This window comes from Mustela erminea, chromosome 15 (assembly GCF_009829155.1).
Source record: "Mustela erminea isolate mMusErm1 chromosome 15, mMusErm1.Pri, whole genome shotgun sequence".
NCBI lineage: Eukaryota > Metazoa > Chordata > Mammalia > Carnivora > Mustelidae > Mustela > Mustela erminea.
Genome location: NC_045628.1, coordinates 12,112,940 through 12,131,183, shown reverse-complemented (window position 1 = coordinate 12,131,183; position 18,244 = coordinate 12,112,940). Strand labels below are relative to the sequence as shown.

Sequence of the window (18,244 nt, the reverse complement as noted above, 5' to 3'; positions counted from 1 at the left end):
GCGGTAATTTCTCATCGCGACTCTGATTAGAGTTACCCTAATAGTTAATTCTGCTGATAATCTTTTCATGGGCTTATTTGCCCCCTGCATGTCCTCTCCAGGGAAATATTCAAGTCTCTTCCCCATGTTTTCACTGGATTTTGTTTTTTTTAACTTTTCAGTTTTGAGCATTCTTTGTATGTTCTAGGTGCTGTCTTGTCAGATACATTTTAGTTTGCAAGTATTTTCTCCAAGTCTGTATTTTCATCCTCTTAACAGAATTCTCTCAGAGCACAAGTTTTTACTTTTGATGAGTTTCAATTTATCAGTTTGTCCTTTTATGGATCGTGGCTTTGCTATCAAGTCTAGGCTGCCCACTGGTGCCCCCGGCACTCCAGGGGTGGGACTGTCCCTAGGCTAGCCCGGAAGACAGTTCTGGCTCCTTTCAGGCCTTTGCTGACACCAACCCAGCGAAGGTGTTGAACCTCGCTCCCTCTTCAGCCATCGCTGGTGGAGTATGGGTGGGGCTGCAGTCTTTTCTGTGGCGTTGGCTGGTGTAGGGCCGCCATTGCTTGAAAAATTTGTCTTGGTAGGAGCTTGGGTGGCTCAGTCAGTTAAGCGTCCAACGCTTGATTTCAGCTCCAGTCATGATCTCAGGGTCCTCAGATCAAGCCCTGCGTCAGGCTCCACGCTCAGTGCAGAGTCAGCTTCAGATTCTCTCCCTCTTCCTCTGCCCCTCCCCCCACTCCTGTGCACACACACTCTAAATAAAATCTTCAAAACAACTTGTCTTGGTAGGCTGCCCTTTCCTTCTTCATTTGGCTAGACAGAGCAGGCGTCTATTGTTCTTTTTTTCCTTTTTAAATTGTGGTTAATTATGCATAGTATGGAAGTTACCATTTTAACCATTTTATATACTACGGTTCTGTGGCCACCCTCCGTCTCCGCAACATCTTCCTCTTACCGGACAGAAACTCGGTACCAGCAACACTACTCCCCCTCCTCCTCCCCCAGCCCATGGCAACTCCCAGTCTACTTTCTGTCTCCACAGACTTGACCATTCTAGACACCTCATGTAAGTGGGATCCTCCGGTATCTGTCCTTTTGTGTCTGGCTTATTTCACTGAACACAATGTCCTCATGCCTCGTCCCTGCTGTTGCATGTGTCATTATCTCCTTCCTTTTTAAGGCCGAATAATGTTGTTGTACATCACATATTGTTTATTCATCCGTCCATCTGTGGATAGTTGAGTTGCTTCCACCTGTTGTGAAGACTGCTGCTCTGGCCACGGATGGACAAACATCTGTTCAAGTCCCTACTTTCGATTCTTTTGGGCATATCTCAAAAAGTGGGATTGCGGGATATATGTGGTAATTCTATGTTTAATTTTTGAGGAACCATCATACTGCTTTCCATAACAGCTGCACAATTTCACATTCCCACCAGCAATGCAAACAGGTTCTAATTTCTTCACGTCTTCAACAATTTTTTTTTTTTTTTTTTTGGTATAATAGCTATGATGATGGGTGCAAAGTGGTGTTGGTCTTTTTTTTTTTTTTTTTTTCTCTGCCTGAAGGTGTTTCCACATCGCTGTTTTCTTTGACTCCAAGTATGAGATGTAGGAGGCAAAACAAAACTGGAGAACTTAACACTGTATTATTCTTTGAGTCCCAAGGTCCCGAGCTGGTCTGCTGCTTTCTTCACTGTAACTTTCAGAGTCTTATGGTCTTCCTTTTTTTTTTTTTTTTTTTTTAAGATTTTATTTATTTGACAGAGGGAGATCACAAGTAGTGAGAGGCAGGCAGAGAGAGAGAAGTAAGCAGGCTCCAGGCTGAGAAGAGAGCCCAAGGCAGGACTTGGTCCCAGGACCCCAAGACCACAACCTGAGCCGAAGGCAGAGGCTTAACCACTGAGCCACCCAGGTGCCTCTGTGGTCTTCTTTTAAATGTATTTAACAACTAAGATTTTTAGTTGTTTTTAGAGGAAGGAATAGGAAAAGTCTATGTATTTCATACAGTAGATACACCATATCAAGAGAACCCTGAATCTTTAAATACACAGGTCTTCTCTCCATCTTTTTCTTAAAATTTACTGAAGAAACCAGGTTATTTGTCCTAAAAGCTTTCCATAGAATTGGATTTTACTGCATTTCCTTTGTTATCACTTAACATGTTCCTCTGTGCCCAGTATGTCCTGGGGATACTGGTGGTTAGACTAGAGACTTTATCAGATCCAGGAAGAGTTTCTGGCAAGACTCCATCATGGGGGTTGTGCACGTCCATCACAAGGCACATGATACCTTTTTGTCTTTTTTTGGTGACATTACTCCTTCAGTAGTTATCAGTTTTCCTTTTTAATTTTTTTCTAGTATCATGATAAGCTTATGAATTTAATTATATATTTCCAATCAATTGCTATTAGTATTCTTGTTGATGTCCACCACAGGTCTAGCTACTAGCTTGAGGGAGCTTCTGTATATTCTTTCGATGGAGGCCCAGGTGTTTTTGTCAGTCCTTTGGATGTTTGGTATGAAAAGATGCTCCAGACTCATCTTGGGCTATTTTTGCCCTAAATCTGGAACCAGTCATCCTTTGGGGAGCTCTGTCTCCCTCTTGTAGAAAAGGTATTTAGAGGCCACAATTTGGGCTCTGAGGGGTGCTTACCAGGTACTGGCTTGTTCATTGTTTTTAGACCTTTTCTGTAAATCAAGCTAGGAAATAAGTGTATTATAAGTGTGCGTTTAAGATACACACACACACATACACACACACACACACACACACACACACACGTATCATGAATTCATGTTGGTTTTTTCACATCAAATGCAGAATGAAAGAGTTTTAATTTAACCTCTTTGGTCTTAAAGATACAACTTGTTTCCTCTTATGCCAAAAGCTTGGTTCCCCATGATATCAGCAAAATTACTCACTTACTTTCTCCAGTAATAAACATACAAGAGTCTCAAAATAACAGTACAATCTCACAAAAACAATACACCACTTTCACAAACACAATAATTACTAAAAATAATTTTTAGTCATTTATTTGTTGCCACTGGGTTTGTTTTTTAAACTGGTTTATTTATTTTTTTACTATTTTTTTATTATGTTTCATTAGCCAACATTTAGTAATATCATTAGTTTTTGATGTAGTTGCCACTATTTTTAGCCTTTGGGTATTTGCCACCGGGAATGGGTAGTGAAATCCCTGTATCATAAAGTCATTTGAAATAATTCCTTTGTGTTTATGCAACCAATTTGATATACAGTTATGTTCATTCAATTTTGCTTTTAATTTTTAAACAATTAAAAATTATTTTAATAATTATGTAAATATTCACATGGTTCTAGAGTCAAATCCATAAAGCAAATTATACTTGGATAGGTCTATCTTCTAATCCTATTCCCTATAGATCACTCTCTTCTCCTACAGGTAATAATTGTAAGCTTTTTTTGGGGTTTGTCTTTCCATCTAAAAAAACAGAAACAAAATCTACCTATGTATATATCCTTCACTTCTTAAATAATGGGGAGCATATAATTCACTTTTCCCTGTGTTGTGGTTTTTACTTAGTTTGAAAATCATTCCATAGTAGTGTACGGAGATATTCTTAATTCCTTTTTGTAGCTACATAGTACTCTATTGTGTGAATGTATCATAATTTATGCAAGTAATGCCCGGTTGATGGAAATTAAATGCTTTTATCAGTGGAGTTTCTATACTGAGTAACTCTGTCACATTGTTAAGCAAGTCCTTTGCTTATTTGCATAACTTGAAAGGAGGGACCTTTCAAGTTAAGTCCCCATTCTCGGCAGCCTTCTCCATGCAAGGGGCTGGCTCTATAAATGTATAGTTCCTAGAGCTGTTAGGTCCCAGGAAGCAAATATTCCTGATAAGATACTAACTAGAGATTGTGTGTGTGTGTGTTTTAAGATTTTACTTATTCATTTGGTGGGGGCGGGGACAAAGAAAGATAAAGTGTACACAAGACAGGGGTGAGGCAGAGGAGGAGGGAGTAGACTTCCCGTCGAGCAGGGAGCCCCATGACAGCAGGGCTCCATCCTTGGACCCTGAGGTCATGACCTTAACAGACTGAGCCCCCCAGAAGTCACCGAGCTACAGTTTTAATTCCGAAGTTACTTCAAAAAGTTTTCCTGAGGGAGAAGAAGGAGTTATTGTTTACCAGGGAAAGAGTTTCTATTTGGGATGAGGAAGAAGTTCTATGGACGGATGGTGGTGATGTCGATACACATTGTACATAATGTCACTGAACTGTGCACTTTAAAATAACTAAAATGTTAAATTTTATGTGTATATTTCACCTCAATGAAAAAAGATCTATGGGAAACAGTAAAAAAGTCACTAAAAATAGCAATAAAGATTTTTGAATGTCAAAAAAATGTTCCCAGTACTTTACTGTGTAACTTTATACCAAAATAAAACTTTCATACATAAAGTAAATGAGATTTTTAATTGGTACAAATGTGCTTTTTTGCAGGGTCAGTTGTAGATGTCCGCAGTGGGGAGATGGCTCCTTTCTCCACTGCCGTAAGACATGAGGGCTGGTCACCTTCCAAGCTGAGTCGTATGTGACATGGCATCTGTACAAACTGCTCTCCGACTTCAATGAAGAGATAGCAAGTTAGCACTTTCCAGACTTCTATTTATCTTGCCACACAGTGATTTGGGCATTTTATGGTTTCTAAATGAGGCATTTACGACCAGGAAATCCAGCTCAGTGACAAAGGAGACAAACTGTTATATCCAATTCCTGCTGATGTTAGAGTCGAGGTTTATTACAGTGTGCTGGGGAGGTCAGAGACTTGGGGCAAACCTACGTAGATAATTTTCTTAAGTCCTAAATCTGGATCCACTAATTGATGGGCTGTCGACTCTGGTGAGACCAACATGCCTCACTCTGTCTTCTTCATGACCTTGTATCCACCTTTAAAACACGGCCTTTCCACTGACGGGGAATGTTCAAGATGGGCATCACCTTTTGTTCCCCTCAACTGGTATGTAAAAAGCAGCCTTTAAAACCCTTCAAGGAGGAAAAGCAGCTGTTTTTTTTCTTGTGGAAAGACTCCTCCGCCTTTCACCGCCACAAGTATATGGGGCTGGTGACCATGAACTCACCTGCCAGTCGCTGGGTACCCCAGAGGCAGGCCCAGCCCCTGCAGCGAGAGCTGCCACTTGACTTGGTTTTCTTTGGGACAACGTGGGTCACGGAGAGTGTGTGGACACTCGGCTGCCAACGCATTGCTGGGATCGAAGACCACCTTGTCTCCAAGTTATTCATCTCAAAATAAGCGAGGAAGCTGATGGAACTCTCGATACAGCTGAAGAGGAAAAGCCAGAGGCAACGGGGTGTCTACGCGTATTTTAGCAACGACTAGAAGAGTTCAGAGCCAGACTGTGGCACAACAGTGCGTATAGGCAAATCCTCTGCAGATCTGATGCCTAGACCTGCCTCTTGAAATCTGCATCATGGAAACACACACAGGGGCAGACAAATTGGTGTAATGATTCCCCAGGTACCCAACAGCTTCGACAATTACCAGCACTTGTCAACCTTGTTTCATCCACCCACGCCCCTTCTTTCTTCTCAAGTATTTTAAAGCAAATTTCATAAACCACGTTATTTCACCCCCAAGGACTCCAATATCCTGCCCCTCCTGGGACTGTCAAACAATAAATACCCAATATTCACTACCGGAAAATGAGCAATGTTATTTTTAATACAGATGTGGTACAGAATGTTTAATTACAGCAGGGCAGAGATTCTAGTTAAATAAAATTAAAAACCTTTATTTTTCCAAATATAAAATTACTAAATTAATGTCTCAAAAGAAAATATAACATGGTGAAAGCTTTAAAATTACACCACTATTCACCACAGGATTTATGATTTACCGATGATACACTCCACCACTTTGGCAAAAGGATGAAATTTTTTTAAAACAGTTTATAAACCTAACATAGCAAAGACTGTGTACATCTCCATATTGCACTTCTTTATGTACAAGGATAAAACAGAAAGGTCAAGTGTGTTGCATATGCGAAGAGCGGAACGAGTTTGTCACAACTGAACTTAATGCAGAAGCTGATGTGAGGAGTTTAAAAATGTAGAAATGTCATATGTGTATGTACAGAATGCGGAGACTGTATGGACAGAGTATGTACATAACTATATACTGTACTACTTTTAAGTTTTTAGCATAGTTTTGTTTATTAATAGAGGCCTTTGGTTCTAAACTGCTTGACTAGTTTTAAGCTCACACAGTTTCCTAAGCTCCCATATTCTTTTAAATGCAAGTAGGTGAGTATAAAAGCACTAACCCTCCTTGGCTCACTGGTACAAAAGTTACAACGGTCTGTTCCCTTAGGTCATCAAAAACTAGTCACAAAAATAGTTCTCGTATTCAACCCGAATGTGCCACAGGAAAAAAAAAAATATGTTCAAGATTTTCCAGTTTTGCCTAGAGGTGGACGTTACTCCAGCCTCCATTTCAGCGCTACTTGTTCCTACTAAGTACATTCCAGAACACTTGTTTACTCCAGGCCATTTATTTTAATACTACTCTGTAAGGAAGAATAAAATTTCACTCCAGCTTAAGAGAGTCCACCAACACCTCTGTTAAGACAGAATGAAAACTTTGAATATTGCCAGCAAGATTTAAAAAAATATGTGTACCCTCCTATGACTCCTCTAGAAAATCTGCTACGAAATAACACAGTTCTTCATTTCCTTTCTCTCCCGTTCCCCTTCACGTCTCCTTGCGCTTGGTCACCCCCATGTCTTGCGTGAGCCCAGTGATTAGCTTAGGAGATCATCCTGAGTTTGCAAATGACAAAGCAAGTCCCCACAGGTGACCCATGAGGCAAAGTCACACAACTGAGGACGAGCTGGTCATCCCGTGAACCATGGTGCTTGTTGGAGTCCCACTGATGGCATTGAAGATGTGAAGGGAATTCGGTAAGACGCTCGTCTTCTCCTCCAGCGGGCAAATCTTGAGGCACAAAAACACAACATTACCCAGGTGTCATGCCCCTAGCGACATTTCTCAATGACAACGTTTATTCATTCCCTGATGGTCACTGCTCCCCTGAATGATGGCGCTTTGTGGAGGCACTGTGTCAGCTCAACTAGCAAATGGCCTTTGTCAGATCAGGATCACACAGAGAAGGTCAAGCACAACAGGTTTTGTTTCCTTTACAAATCAGTGAATGGAGCCTTCTAGACTCGCCAGATTATAAGGCGGTGAAGCCTGTCTTACACATACTTGGTAGGGACATGACCTAGTTCTGTCCCTTGGAAAAGTCTTTTTAAAAAATGAATCCTGAGCATCTGTTTCTCTACTGGCTCCTTTTCTCAGGGCTTTATGGATTTCCATCCTGGGAAGGAGCGAGCAGCTGCCTGTCTGACCCGGAACAAGTCTCTCTTCACATTCGGTAACGCAGGGGAGAATTCTAAGGGCAAGACTTGACCTACCGCCAGGCAGCAACTGAGAAGAACATACATATTCAGAGGCTCCCCCCGAAAATCCCAAAGCAAGTCTACTCCAGGTCATAACCCTTTTTTGCTTGAGGGTTCAAAAGAGTTTACTCTTCCCAGTTGTTGAGATAATGGAAAGTTCAAGGTGCAGTTTCTTAGAGTACAGCCCTGTGTTAAATGTCCAAATAACATGGGAGTTTACGTCAACATTATCAGTCCATATGTTTTTCCTACTTTCATCTCTTCTGGTGCCAAATGCTGACACCAACTGATCAAACTCTGTTACACAGGAATCTGCAAGCTCTGTGGAGAAGACCTCAAGCTTTCTCCAAAAACTGGTTTCCACGAGACCATCCCTTTCTGCTTAATTATTCATACATTTCTTTCTTTCATCATTTCCATTTTTTTCTACTTTCCTAAAGGTCCAGAAGAGGGCGGCTCCTTTTGCACACACACTGTCCTTATGCCATCGTCTACAGCTATTCAAACACAGTCCTAACTTGATGTGAAATACTCTATTGAGGTTCAGAAAAATAGAATTGAAAAATGACATTACCATCCCATCTGATTGCGTCAGCATGGAGGAGGGAAGAAAGCACACAAGTGAGAGCTTAGACATTTAAATTAGTTTCCCATGATAGAAATTTCCTAACTAGACTATCACATGGTATGTTAACTGACACAAGCGGGCCTGGCTTCCATTGGCAAGACTGAGAGACCATTATGGAGGGAACAGACAAAAATCATCACATACGATGGCGGTGCTAACGTTGCTTATTAAGACTGGCACCATGACTCGGAGGGCATCGCTGTGGTTGACGGAAAATGGACCCCTGAGAAAGCAATGCTGTGGCAGCTGCTCTCTGACATTGTCGGCTGCCCAGCCAGCTGTCCCCTCTCACTACTAAGCCCACATAAGCAATCCTACTGGAAGGAACCCATACAGGAAGGTGACAGCAGCACATAACCGGGAAGGATGCCCATCATGACATGGAGCAGCCATGAAGAACCCACTGGGGCACCCAGGTCAGCTGTAAATAGCCCCAAACTGAACAACTCTATTTTTTTAAGTGGCAAAAGTCATTTAATGCAACAGAATATTCCTTAAGCTGGGCTGGTAAATCCTGGTCTTTCAAAAGATCGGGTGAATGAAAAAACTTCTAGGAATACTACGGGTAGTTCTTGCGAGAGTTTTGTTTTGTTTTAAACTAGGTTGGTGTGGGGAGGGACAGAGCTTTGAGCCATGGCCAACTCTGAGCGAGACAAAAGGGAGGTGGGTGCTGCACTCCTCTGGTCATATTGGCTGGTATCAGGTGGGTGAGTTGTTAGCTGTTCCCCCAAGTAACCTGTGTTCAGAAAGTAGCAGCAGATAGCATGCTACATTCTTCTTCAAGTATCAAAATTCTAGAAGGTTTAAATATCAAAAATCTAGAAGGTTTCTAGATTCAAAAATCTAGAAGATTCACAGGGTGTATCCAAGATCCCAACTAATGTGTGCTTGCTCCAAATGAGAACCCCAGCACGGCACCTACCTGCTCATGCATGATTTCAGAAAGCTCTTTTGCCATCTCCCTGTAGTTGGCCTTCATTTCTTCCTGGTACTCTAACTGGTCTTCTTTGATCAGACGCTCATTTATTGCTAAGGCTTGACCACAAGCTTCCACAAATTGCCTAAAACGGTGTGAGAGAGGGAAATAAAGACAAGTTGAGGACACAACTTGTGAGTCCAACTGGTAGTATCTTTTTTATGAATGAGCACAGAAATGACTGATATTTGATGAGAGAAAGACATTTCCAGTGTGCTTTACCTGAAAACTTCTTTAAGCAGCTTCACTTTGTTGTCTGGGTATCTTTTTGTGTTTGTGTCATCTAAGAAAGCTCGGGCATATGCTAGTGGGCCTGCGTTGACCTAGATAAAGAACAAATATTTAAAATTATGTTATGATAAAAAAGACCATTATCACTGATTTGGTTTCAGTCGGCAGGTTCTAAAAATGCCATTTGAGTTAGTCATGATCTGTGTCCTCCAGGAACGGACAGCCCAAAGAGGAAACCATGGACAAAGCTTATGTTGTTCTATGTCATTCGATTTTATCAACTCAGACATCATCAGGGCACTTGAGATGATGGCTCATTTTATGAAGGAAGAAGCCAAGTTTGGAAAACGGAACCATCTGTTCAAGGTTGAACATTCAATAAATGAAAGATCAGAGCCCAAGTCTTCCAATTGGTATTTGTGCTACTCTACATTGAACTAAGGTCCATCTGGTGAGTTTAGTGAAAAGCCAAAGAATATAGTATATTTTTGGTTTTTAAAAACCAACCGTTCACCTCCTTGAACTGTGTAGATGGCCATGAGCAAACTGCCTTGCTACCTTCAAATGAAGTAACCATGTGAAATAGGCTGAATGCCAAAGATTAGGGGCCTTTAACAAAAGGGGGAGTGAACCAGAACCCTGCATCTCTCCATCAGCCTAGAAAAGTTCTCTGAAGTCGGGCAGGTTAGGATACATGAAAATGTAGAGAGCAGGAAGGTTACTTAGACCTACTGGGTGGGAAGAAGAAAGTCCCAGGCCTCTGAGACAGCGTGAGAAACAACCTGACCATGTGATTACTGCATCATTTTTCCTGGGAGGTGTGGTGGGCTCAGAAGGTAAGTTAAGTAGAGCGGGCTGTCTGTCTGCTCTATCACTGTTGGTGAAGGAGCTGGGCTGCAGTTCTGATGCATGGTGGACAGGACTGGAGCAGCAACGGGAGGAGAACCAGAGACAGGGAGAAAGAGGACCACAGTGGTGGGAAGTGGGCCCTCCGAGACAGGAGCAACTAGCTAACCCTTAAAGGCGACTGCGGGTGTCATCACACTGGCGTTGTGTGCGGAACTACGTCAATGACCTGGGCATGACCCAAATGACCAATTATCCAAAATGACACAATCTACTCAATTTTAAGGATACGTAAAGAAGAAAGTTGATAAGAATTCCTAAGGTCTAACAAAGCAAGATCTTGGAGAACAGAGTCACACAAGCCACTCGATAGCTCTGTCTTACAGAAGAGCAACCCCAGCAAGGCTCTTGGTGAAAGAATTACAGAAATACACAAATAAAACGGTAAAGTTAATTTCCTCCAGCTGCAATGTTGTTGTTATCTAGGTGGGTACACTTGTACAAAAATGTCCTCATCATGGAGTAATCACCTTTGCTTTTCAAGATGACTGGGTGTTTATATATATATTTTAAGAATTATTTGTTTGACAGAGAGTGTACATATGCGTATGTGCAGGGGCGGGGGAGGACAGAGAAAGGAGAGAGAAATTCACACTCCTCATGGAGTGCAGAGCCTGCAGTGGGGCTTGATCTCAAGATCCTGAGATCAGACCTGAGCCGAAGCCAAGAGTCAGCCGCTCAGTCAGCTGCGCCACCCAGGCGCCCTGATGATTGGGTATTTATAAAGCTCTAAGGCTACTGTCAAACGGCAGGGCACATTTTGCCCTTTAGAAAGCTCAACCTGTCCAGGCACACCCTTTACTGGCGCCCACACCCCTCTGCTGGTGTTCTGATAGAGGCTGGATGTTCCCGGGCTATGTTACTGAGTGAACGGTTTTGTTTTTTAACTGCAGAAAATTGTGATCTCTGACCCCATTATGTAATCACTCATATTGCTGGAATATTTATCAAATTCACCTGATAACTTATTTTGGCACTTAAGTCGTCCAGGTCATAAGGGAAGAGATTCAAACATCTGTGATTACTTCCGTGGTGAAGGGTATTTAGAAATGATAGGCGACAACCCAGTGTGGATTTGATAAAAAGGTGACAAGAACGTGTTCCAAAAAATGAACCAAAACCCCCCTAAAGCTTAGCTATTACAATCCAAATGCAACTTTCATAAATGTACTCCCTTTCCCCCCCAAATATTTTATTTACTTGAGAGAGAGAGAGCATGAGAGCATGAGAAGGGAGAGGGTCAGAGGGAGAAGCAGACTCCCCACTGAGTAGGGAGCCCAATGTGGCACTCAATCCTGGGACTCCAGGATCATGACCTGAGCTGAAGGCAGTCGCTTAACTAGCTGAGCCACCCAGGTGCCCAAATGCACCCTTTCTGAAAGAGAAAAGAATTAGCTATGAGGATATGTGTGTGTGTGTGTGTGTGTGTGTGTAAAATATATGCTAGAATTATTTATATATACTTAAAATCAATAAAGCCAAGAAGCATACTAATCACTGTAAAGAGGTGATTGAACATTTACCAATTTCCTAGGAAAACACATAAGTAAGATACCCTTTAAAAACCAGTAATTTTAAAGTATGATATACAAACCAAAAGGTATATATGAGAGTATAGCTTGTTAAATTTTCACAGCTGAACATATATGTATAATCAGTACTTGATCTTTTCCATAAAATGGTGCACATTGCTGGATAGCTATATGGAAAAAAATGTATCTTGCCCTTATCTGTTACCACATGCAAAAATCCATTCTGGATGGATTGCAAATCAATATAGGAATGCCAAATAAAAGAAGGAAATATAGAACATTTCTGAGACAGACTTAAGAACCAAGTTCTTACAGAGGACACAAAAATGCTACCACTTGAGGAAAAAGTAATTAATTGAGTTATATTAAAATAAAGAATTTCTGTAAATCAGAAATTAAGAGAGTGAAACTTAAGGTACTTTTCCAGATTATAAATTTCATAGAAACCAAAAACAACAGTTTTATAAGGAAACCTACGGCTTCTTTATATTTAGAAGAGTCTTAATGCTTCTGGTTAGGCCACTTGAATTCCCCAAACTGAAAAAAACTAAAAAAAAATGGGGGAAAAAAAAAAAAGGTTCATACGGAGAGCTGTCTCAGGGCCCTGGAGACAGCTCTGGGGGCACTCTCTCTACAAGTGGGGTTAGGTGGTGGTGGGTGGGGGTGTCCCAGTTTACCGCCCCCCTCTGGTATCAGGAGAAACTACACAGATCCTGGAAGGTAAATGGGATCACCAGGTAAGCGGAGGAGCTACACTCAACCTGGCTGGACTTGAAATTGACCAAGGTCCAGATGAGCCTTGGCACCTGCTGCCCTGGGTTTTCTCTGTCCAGCGCTCGGCTCACCTGAACGCTCACGCTGCCTTGCAGTTTGAGCTGCAGTTTGATCATGTCCACCTCAGCTGAGGAGCACAGCTGCCGGAACTCGGCCACCTTCTTGCTCATCTCGTCAATGGCCACTTCGATGGGGTTCAGGTCGGTGTGGTGCTGGTACATGACAGGGATCCGCTTCTTCACGTAAGGGAAGCAGTGTATTGCTGTGGAGGAACAGGTCCCAGAATCATTCCGCAGCTCGCACCATCTTTACAGTTACTGAAGTAGAAATACTCAGTAGTCTCATGTTAGAGGTAAGGAACCCAAAGCTTGCCCAAGGCAGAGGCCAGGATTTTGTGGGACCAGAGTACTATTTTCCTTTATCACTGCATATGTTTAATGATAGACTGTATGTTGTGACGTCAAAAGAGCTGGGTCCTTGTTAAGCTTTAATGTGAGAAGTGTGTGTTTGAAGAAATCACTTTATCATTCCCTGCTCAATTTTCTTAACCAAAAATGCTTTCCCTTCCTTGGAAGTTGCGAGATCTAAAAGAGCTAGTATGTAAAAGATGGCTTGGAAGATATAAAGAACAGTACACCATTCTGAAATGTCATAGAACAGATTTCAAGCCCAGAAAATCACTCCATAAACATATCCTTGAGAACATTCATTTCTCTATAGAACTTTGAATCCCGTGCTTGAGTTTGCTCAAATCAGAGAAATCCACAAAAAAGACCAAGTGAGACTATATTTCCCAGCAAAGAATTTTAGGAACCAGAATCTCACAAACTGTTGAAGCCACACTATGACAAAGATATTCTGAAACATAAATGAATAGAAAACAGAGATAAAAACATTTACTATTTCTTATAGTTTCTTTGCTACAAGAAAGCCAATCAGTATTGTTTTCATTTATCATAATAAGCTATCAGAACGTATCAACACCAAAGAGTTTAAAAAAGAGAAAAACAGTTTCTAATTTGGGTCTGTTTCAATTTCTAACTTGTTGCTTTATGTGATGTATAAATATCTATAGTATCTTTATTTAATATATATGTATGAACAGACATGAATATACATGCTTAACAGCTTAGTTTAGTTTTTAATGAGCAAAGGTAAGATGGGAGCATTATGTCTGGACCACTGCTCTTTACTAAGTGGCTGGGAGAGTTTACGTAGAAAGGACGAAATGAGAAAACAAGGCCAGCACCATGGAGCACACAGTTCAGATAGACCATCTTGGAGTCTAGAAAAGCTGGAGATGTTCAGCCTGCTGCAGCTTCAACTGTGACACCCTTACAGGCCTGTTCCAGTCCCTAAATGTTTGTGTTTTTTTTTTTTTTTTAACCAATCCAAGGCCAAAGGTCTTGTCTCCTATTTCCTTTGCATTCCTTGTAGATAGTTTTGAGTGGCAGCCACTGGCATTGATAAACCCCCCTTGAACCTAACACTTCTCCGGTAGTGTGACAAGAACCGGGTGTTGCCACTTCCCGCCAGTGAGCATGGGGATGTGGACAGAAAGCGCTTTACAGATGAGCGCAACTGCAGTGGGTTTGTACCAAGTCCCATGGAAGTGTTTCAGGAGGCTAACAGCCATGTCAAATCACAGAATTTCTGAGGGCTGTGTTGTGACAACAGCACTGCTTATGAGAGAAAAATGAATTCCAAGGGTATTTGTGAGCTGTCCATGGACTATATGGATTTCACTCAGCGTGAAGTCCTGAGTCTTGCGATGGTAACTGGAGACGTAGAGGAGCAAAGCAGAGTATGATAATACAGACAACGCAGCGCCTGTGCCTGAGCCCGGCAGGCCCGTGAAGCTGGGTCGCCCCCCGCCTTCCTTGCCGGCCCCATCTTCCCCACTCTCCCTCAGAGTCATTCAGTGCCAGCCACGCCGGCCGCTGGTCGTCCCCTGAAGGTGCTGCATACAAGCACCCGCACCACTGGCCTTGGCCCTGACAGCTCCTTCTCCCTCCAGATGTTTGCATGATCTACCCCCTCCCCTCCTTCAAGTCTGGACTGAGTGTCACCTCCCCAGTTTACACCACTTAAACTGCCACCCTCCCCAGTCAACCTCGCATGTCTGATCTCCTTTTGCGTTTGTCTAGAACACACATTCACTTCCAGTACAGGAATATTTACTGCTTGTTGTCTGTCTCCTCCTCCTGGAAGGTACACTGCGGAGATCTCTGTTTTGTCACTAAGGCAGGCTGGAACACTGCCAGGGCCCCATATGTTTGTTGAATTAATGAATGTGGTCCTGCCTAAGTGGCTAAATGAAAGAACGAAGTGGCCTGGAAGGTGGCAAATTCGAGGACTGGGTGGGAGGATGAGGAAGAGGTGGCTGAGAGGGGTGGGTGCCTGCACAGTCTGGTGAGACTGACTAGAACATGAACAGCCAGACAATACCTCTGCCCCTTTGGGAGTCTTGGCAGGATTTGGAAGACTCTGGAATAGTGCATGACTGGGAAGAATGTCCACAGCAGGAGTTCTGTAGGAGGGATCAAGCTGGGAGGCAGGCTCAGAAAGGTACAGCAAAGGGGCCTGCAGGGTGATCACTAGGTTTTGCAAATGATCCTGCAATTCCAGCAGACTGACCAATCCAGGCAAGTGAGCCTTTGCCGGGTTCAGAGGGCAGGGAGGGCCAGGGCTCCCCTACAACTTGGACGGTCAAAGGTCTGGTTTGAAGCAAAGCAATGGAATTAAGAACCTATTGAAATAATAACACAAGGGAAAACTCTTAAGTTCAAAGTCTTCAGAATATACTGGTGTATCTTTAACTGAAAGTTGATATAGAGCTTACATGCTTTTAAAGATTTTATTCATATCTTTATTTAGAGAGGGCGAGCTTGAGCAAGCTGGGGGAAAGGCAGAGGGAGAAGGAGACTCCCAAGCAGACTCCCTGCTGGGCATGATGCCCAACGTAGGGCTCCATCTCATGACCCTGAGATCACAATCTGAGCCAAGATCAAGAGTTAGACACTCAACTGACTGAGCCACCCAGGCACCCATAGCATATGTGTTTTTAGTGTTTAGTACCATTTAGTACCATTTTTTCCTAACCCATTCTTTAAATCTTTATGATGCCCAACCATGCTTGTGATATTTTGAGATCTTTCAGGATAAAAACTGTACTTTTTGGGGTGTTCTGTTGTACTGTCATCCCCTCTGGTGCAGCAGTAGCCTCAAAAGGCAAGGGGCTCAAGGGCAGCTGAGATCCAGCACAATCCAGCAAAACAGAGTACATTCTCCCCCGGCCGCCGGGTATAATTTACAAAGTTCTTTAACACAAGATGGACAGCATAACCCTCATTTTACAGATGAGGGCACTAGCGGGTAAGTGACTTGCCCAAGATCCCACGGCTGAGCACCGAGCCGGATCTGCAGGCCCCCGGCCCCGGCTCTACTCCGCCCACACGTTCTCAAGCTCACAGCTGAGCCGACAACCCGGGGGGGGGGGGGGGGGGGGCTCCTTCTCTCTCTGCAGTGCTCAGACGCTGTGTCTCCTCTGTCCCGGCAGGCAGGGTGCTTGGCTCTTGCTCAGCGACTCAAAAATATTTCTGTGACCAGATGGTCAACTATAACCCTGAAGGGAATGTGGCCAGCAAACACCCTATGGTAATAACTGTTTATAGATCAGTAACGCTACCTGAGCGGACTCATCCGAATAAAAAAAGCCTCCCCCTGACTTAGCAGCGAACTTGGTGTATCTGAAGCAGCAGCGCGCAAACTTCGGGGCACCAGAATCCCCTAGCAGGGGCGGGGCTTGTTCAACATGGGCCCACACCCAGAGTTTCGGATTCAGTGGGGCTGGGCGGGGCCCGAGAATCTGCATTTCTCGGTAGTTCCTGGGTGATGCTGATGCTGCGGCTCCGCGACCAATGTGATAAGCGCTGACTTAGTCATGGCAGCTGGAGAGATAAGCAGCCGAAGCTAGCAAAATGGCTCCCCCTAGAAACGGAGCTGTCCTAAGAAGAAATCAGCAACTGTGTGCATTAGAAAACAAATCACTTCCAGCTGGGGAGGGGTTACACCCCTGTGGACCACGCTGTTTCTGTTTTACAGGTTGTCTTTACTGTAAAAGCAGGGGCTCTTTAAGAATGGAGGCTTTCTGTTTTTTATTTTAACTTTTATCTCAGTTCCTTCCTAGGAAGGGTAGAAGATTCCCCAATACGCTGTTCTGAGCTATTTCACGATGAGTCATCGTCTTTCTATGGTAATAGCTTTACTGAGATACAAATTCACCTACTCCAAGTGTCCAAATCAGTGGACAGAGCAAAGGCCCATGTGATATGCGGCATCTTAACGGTGCTCTCTGCACTCAGCATCACAGGGGTCCATCTTAGTGACCCACCAGATCACCCGTCAGGACAAGCGACGGGGACCTTCCTGGTTGAGCTTAATGACAGCTCTTTGAAACACTGGGTGTAGACACACCTGGCTTTCTGAGCAGGCCTCCTCACTGATTTTTTTTTTTTTTTAAGAGTCAAGAAAGTATTTTCTTTTAGGTTATCCCTGTCATGCTGCTGACCCTAACCCACAAGTGGGTGGGTCAGGCTCCCCCAAAGAAGGTAAAAATGACGCCCAAGATGATTCTACACCGCCAGGAACTGGGAAATGATGCAAAACACATTTCTGAAGTTGGGTTCTCGATGGCTACACAGTGTCCAAGAATCTATTAAAACTCAGTCACAGCCCAGCGGATAGCCTCAGAAGGCAGTGAGCTTCCTGGCAGTGGAGGTATTCAAGCTGAGGTTGGCCAGCCACTATCGGAGATGAGGTGGAAGGGCTCCAGACTCATATCCCATTTACTCACTCAGCCTACAATCCCCGAGCAAGTTCGTGCTGGGAACTGTGTGATAAAGATACACAAAGGGTCCCTTCCTGTGAGGGAGACACAGAACTGTGTGCAGGGGCTCTTGGGGCCCTGAGCCTAGAGAGGTCTAGAGAGGGGTCCACATGGGTTTCAGAAGGAGTCTGTAAATCACCTCAAATCATGTGCATATTCACTCGGAGATGAGGGTCCATTATTTTCACCAGATTCTAAAAAAGGATCAGTGACTTGACTCTGCATCTGAACTTCTGCTCTAGTCAAAGAAGGAGGTGCTAATGGGTAAGTAGAAAATTGTCAGGAGTCCTCCAAAGTAAGCACGAGATAAATATTCAACTGAAATGGATACGTGGGGAAAGTTAACGAAGCTGGAAGGGCCCTTCATTCTAGAAGCTTCTGGGTCCCTTGTGAAGAGCTCTTCATCTTGGTGTCCAGGCTCATGTCTGGACATGATTCTTCGAGGAAGAAGCCGGGGAACCGTACCTGTCAGGATGGTGCGCCGTTTGCACTGCTCCTCCACCCCGCCCTGCCTCTTCCCCGTCTGAGTGAAGGGCATCTCGAACATGAAGCGGCGAATGTTATGGGACCTCTCAAACTCCGTCTTCCTTTCCTGCAATTCTTTCTCATCGAAGAATGGAATCACATGAGTCACCTGGATATATGCGTACTTGGAATCCAGATCCTTAGGGTTGACCTTTAAATGAATAAACAAAATGGGAGACTGGTACTATTTGAAAGACTCCTTTCAAGCATCCCAAAGCTTGTCTTTCCACTTTTTATTAATAAAAGATTTGGAGGGGCGCCTGGGTGGCTCAGTCGGTAAAATGTCTGACTTTTGATTTTGGCTCAGGTCATGATCTCAGGGTT

The 18,244-nt window shown here is 43.5% G+C and overlaps 1 protein-coding gene across 24 annotated transcripts in view; it reads right to left on the bottom strand.

The window, feature by feature from the left end:
• Positions 1 to 5,700: 5,700 nt before the first annotated feature.
• DOCK9 (dedicator of cytokinesis 9) overlaps positions 5,701 to 18,244 on the bottom strand; it is a 274,885-nt gene continuing 262,341 nt past the window's right edge. For 12 of the 24 annotated variants that reach the window (XM_032314499.1, XM_032314508.1, XM_032314517.1 and 9 more), the window contains 5 exons: positions 17,861 to 18,071; positions 12,579 to 12,769; positions 9,287 to 9,387; positions 9,011 to 9,149; positions 5,701 to 6,993 (listed from right to left, as the gene is read on the bottom strand). In XM_032314499.1, the coding sequence (XP_032170390.1) occupies positions 6,871 to 6,993; positions 9,011 to 9,149; positions 9,287 to 9,387; positions 12,579 to 12,769; positions 17,861 to 18,071 (765 nt within the window). In that variant the 3' untranslated portion in view covers positions 5,701 to 6,870. Of the gene's footprint in view, positions 6,994 to 8,034; positions 8,043 to 9,010; positions 9,150 to 9,286; positions 9,388 to 12,578; positions 12,770 to 17,860; positions 18,072 to 18,244 lie in introns of all 24 variants that reach the window. The other 12 variants (XM_032314515.1, XM_032314520.1, XM_032314506.1 and 9 more) reach the window with 2 other exon arrangements.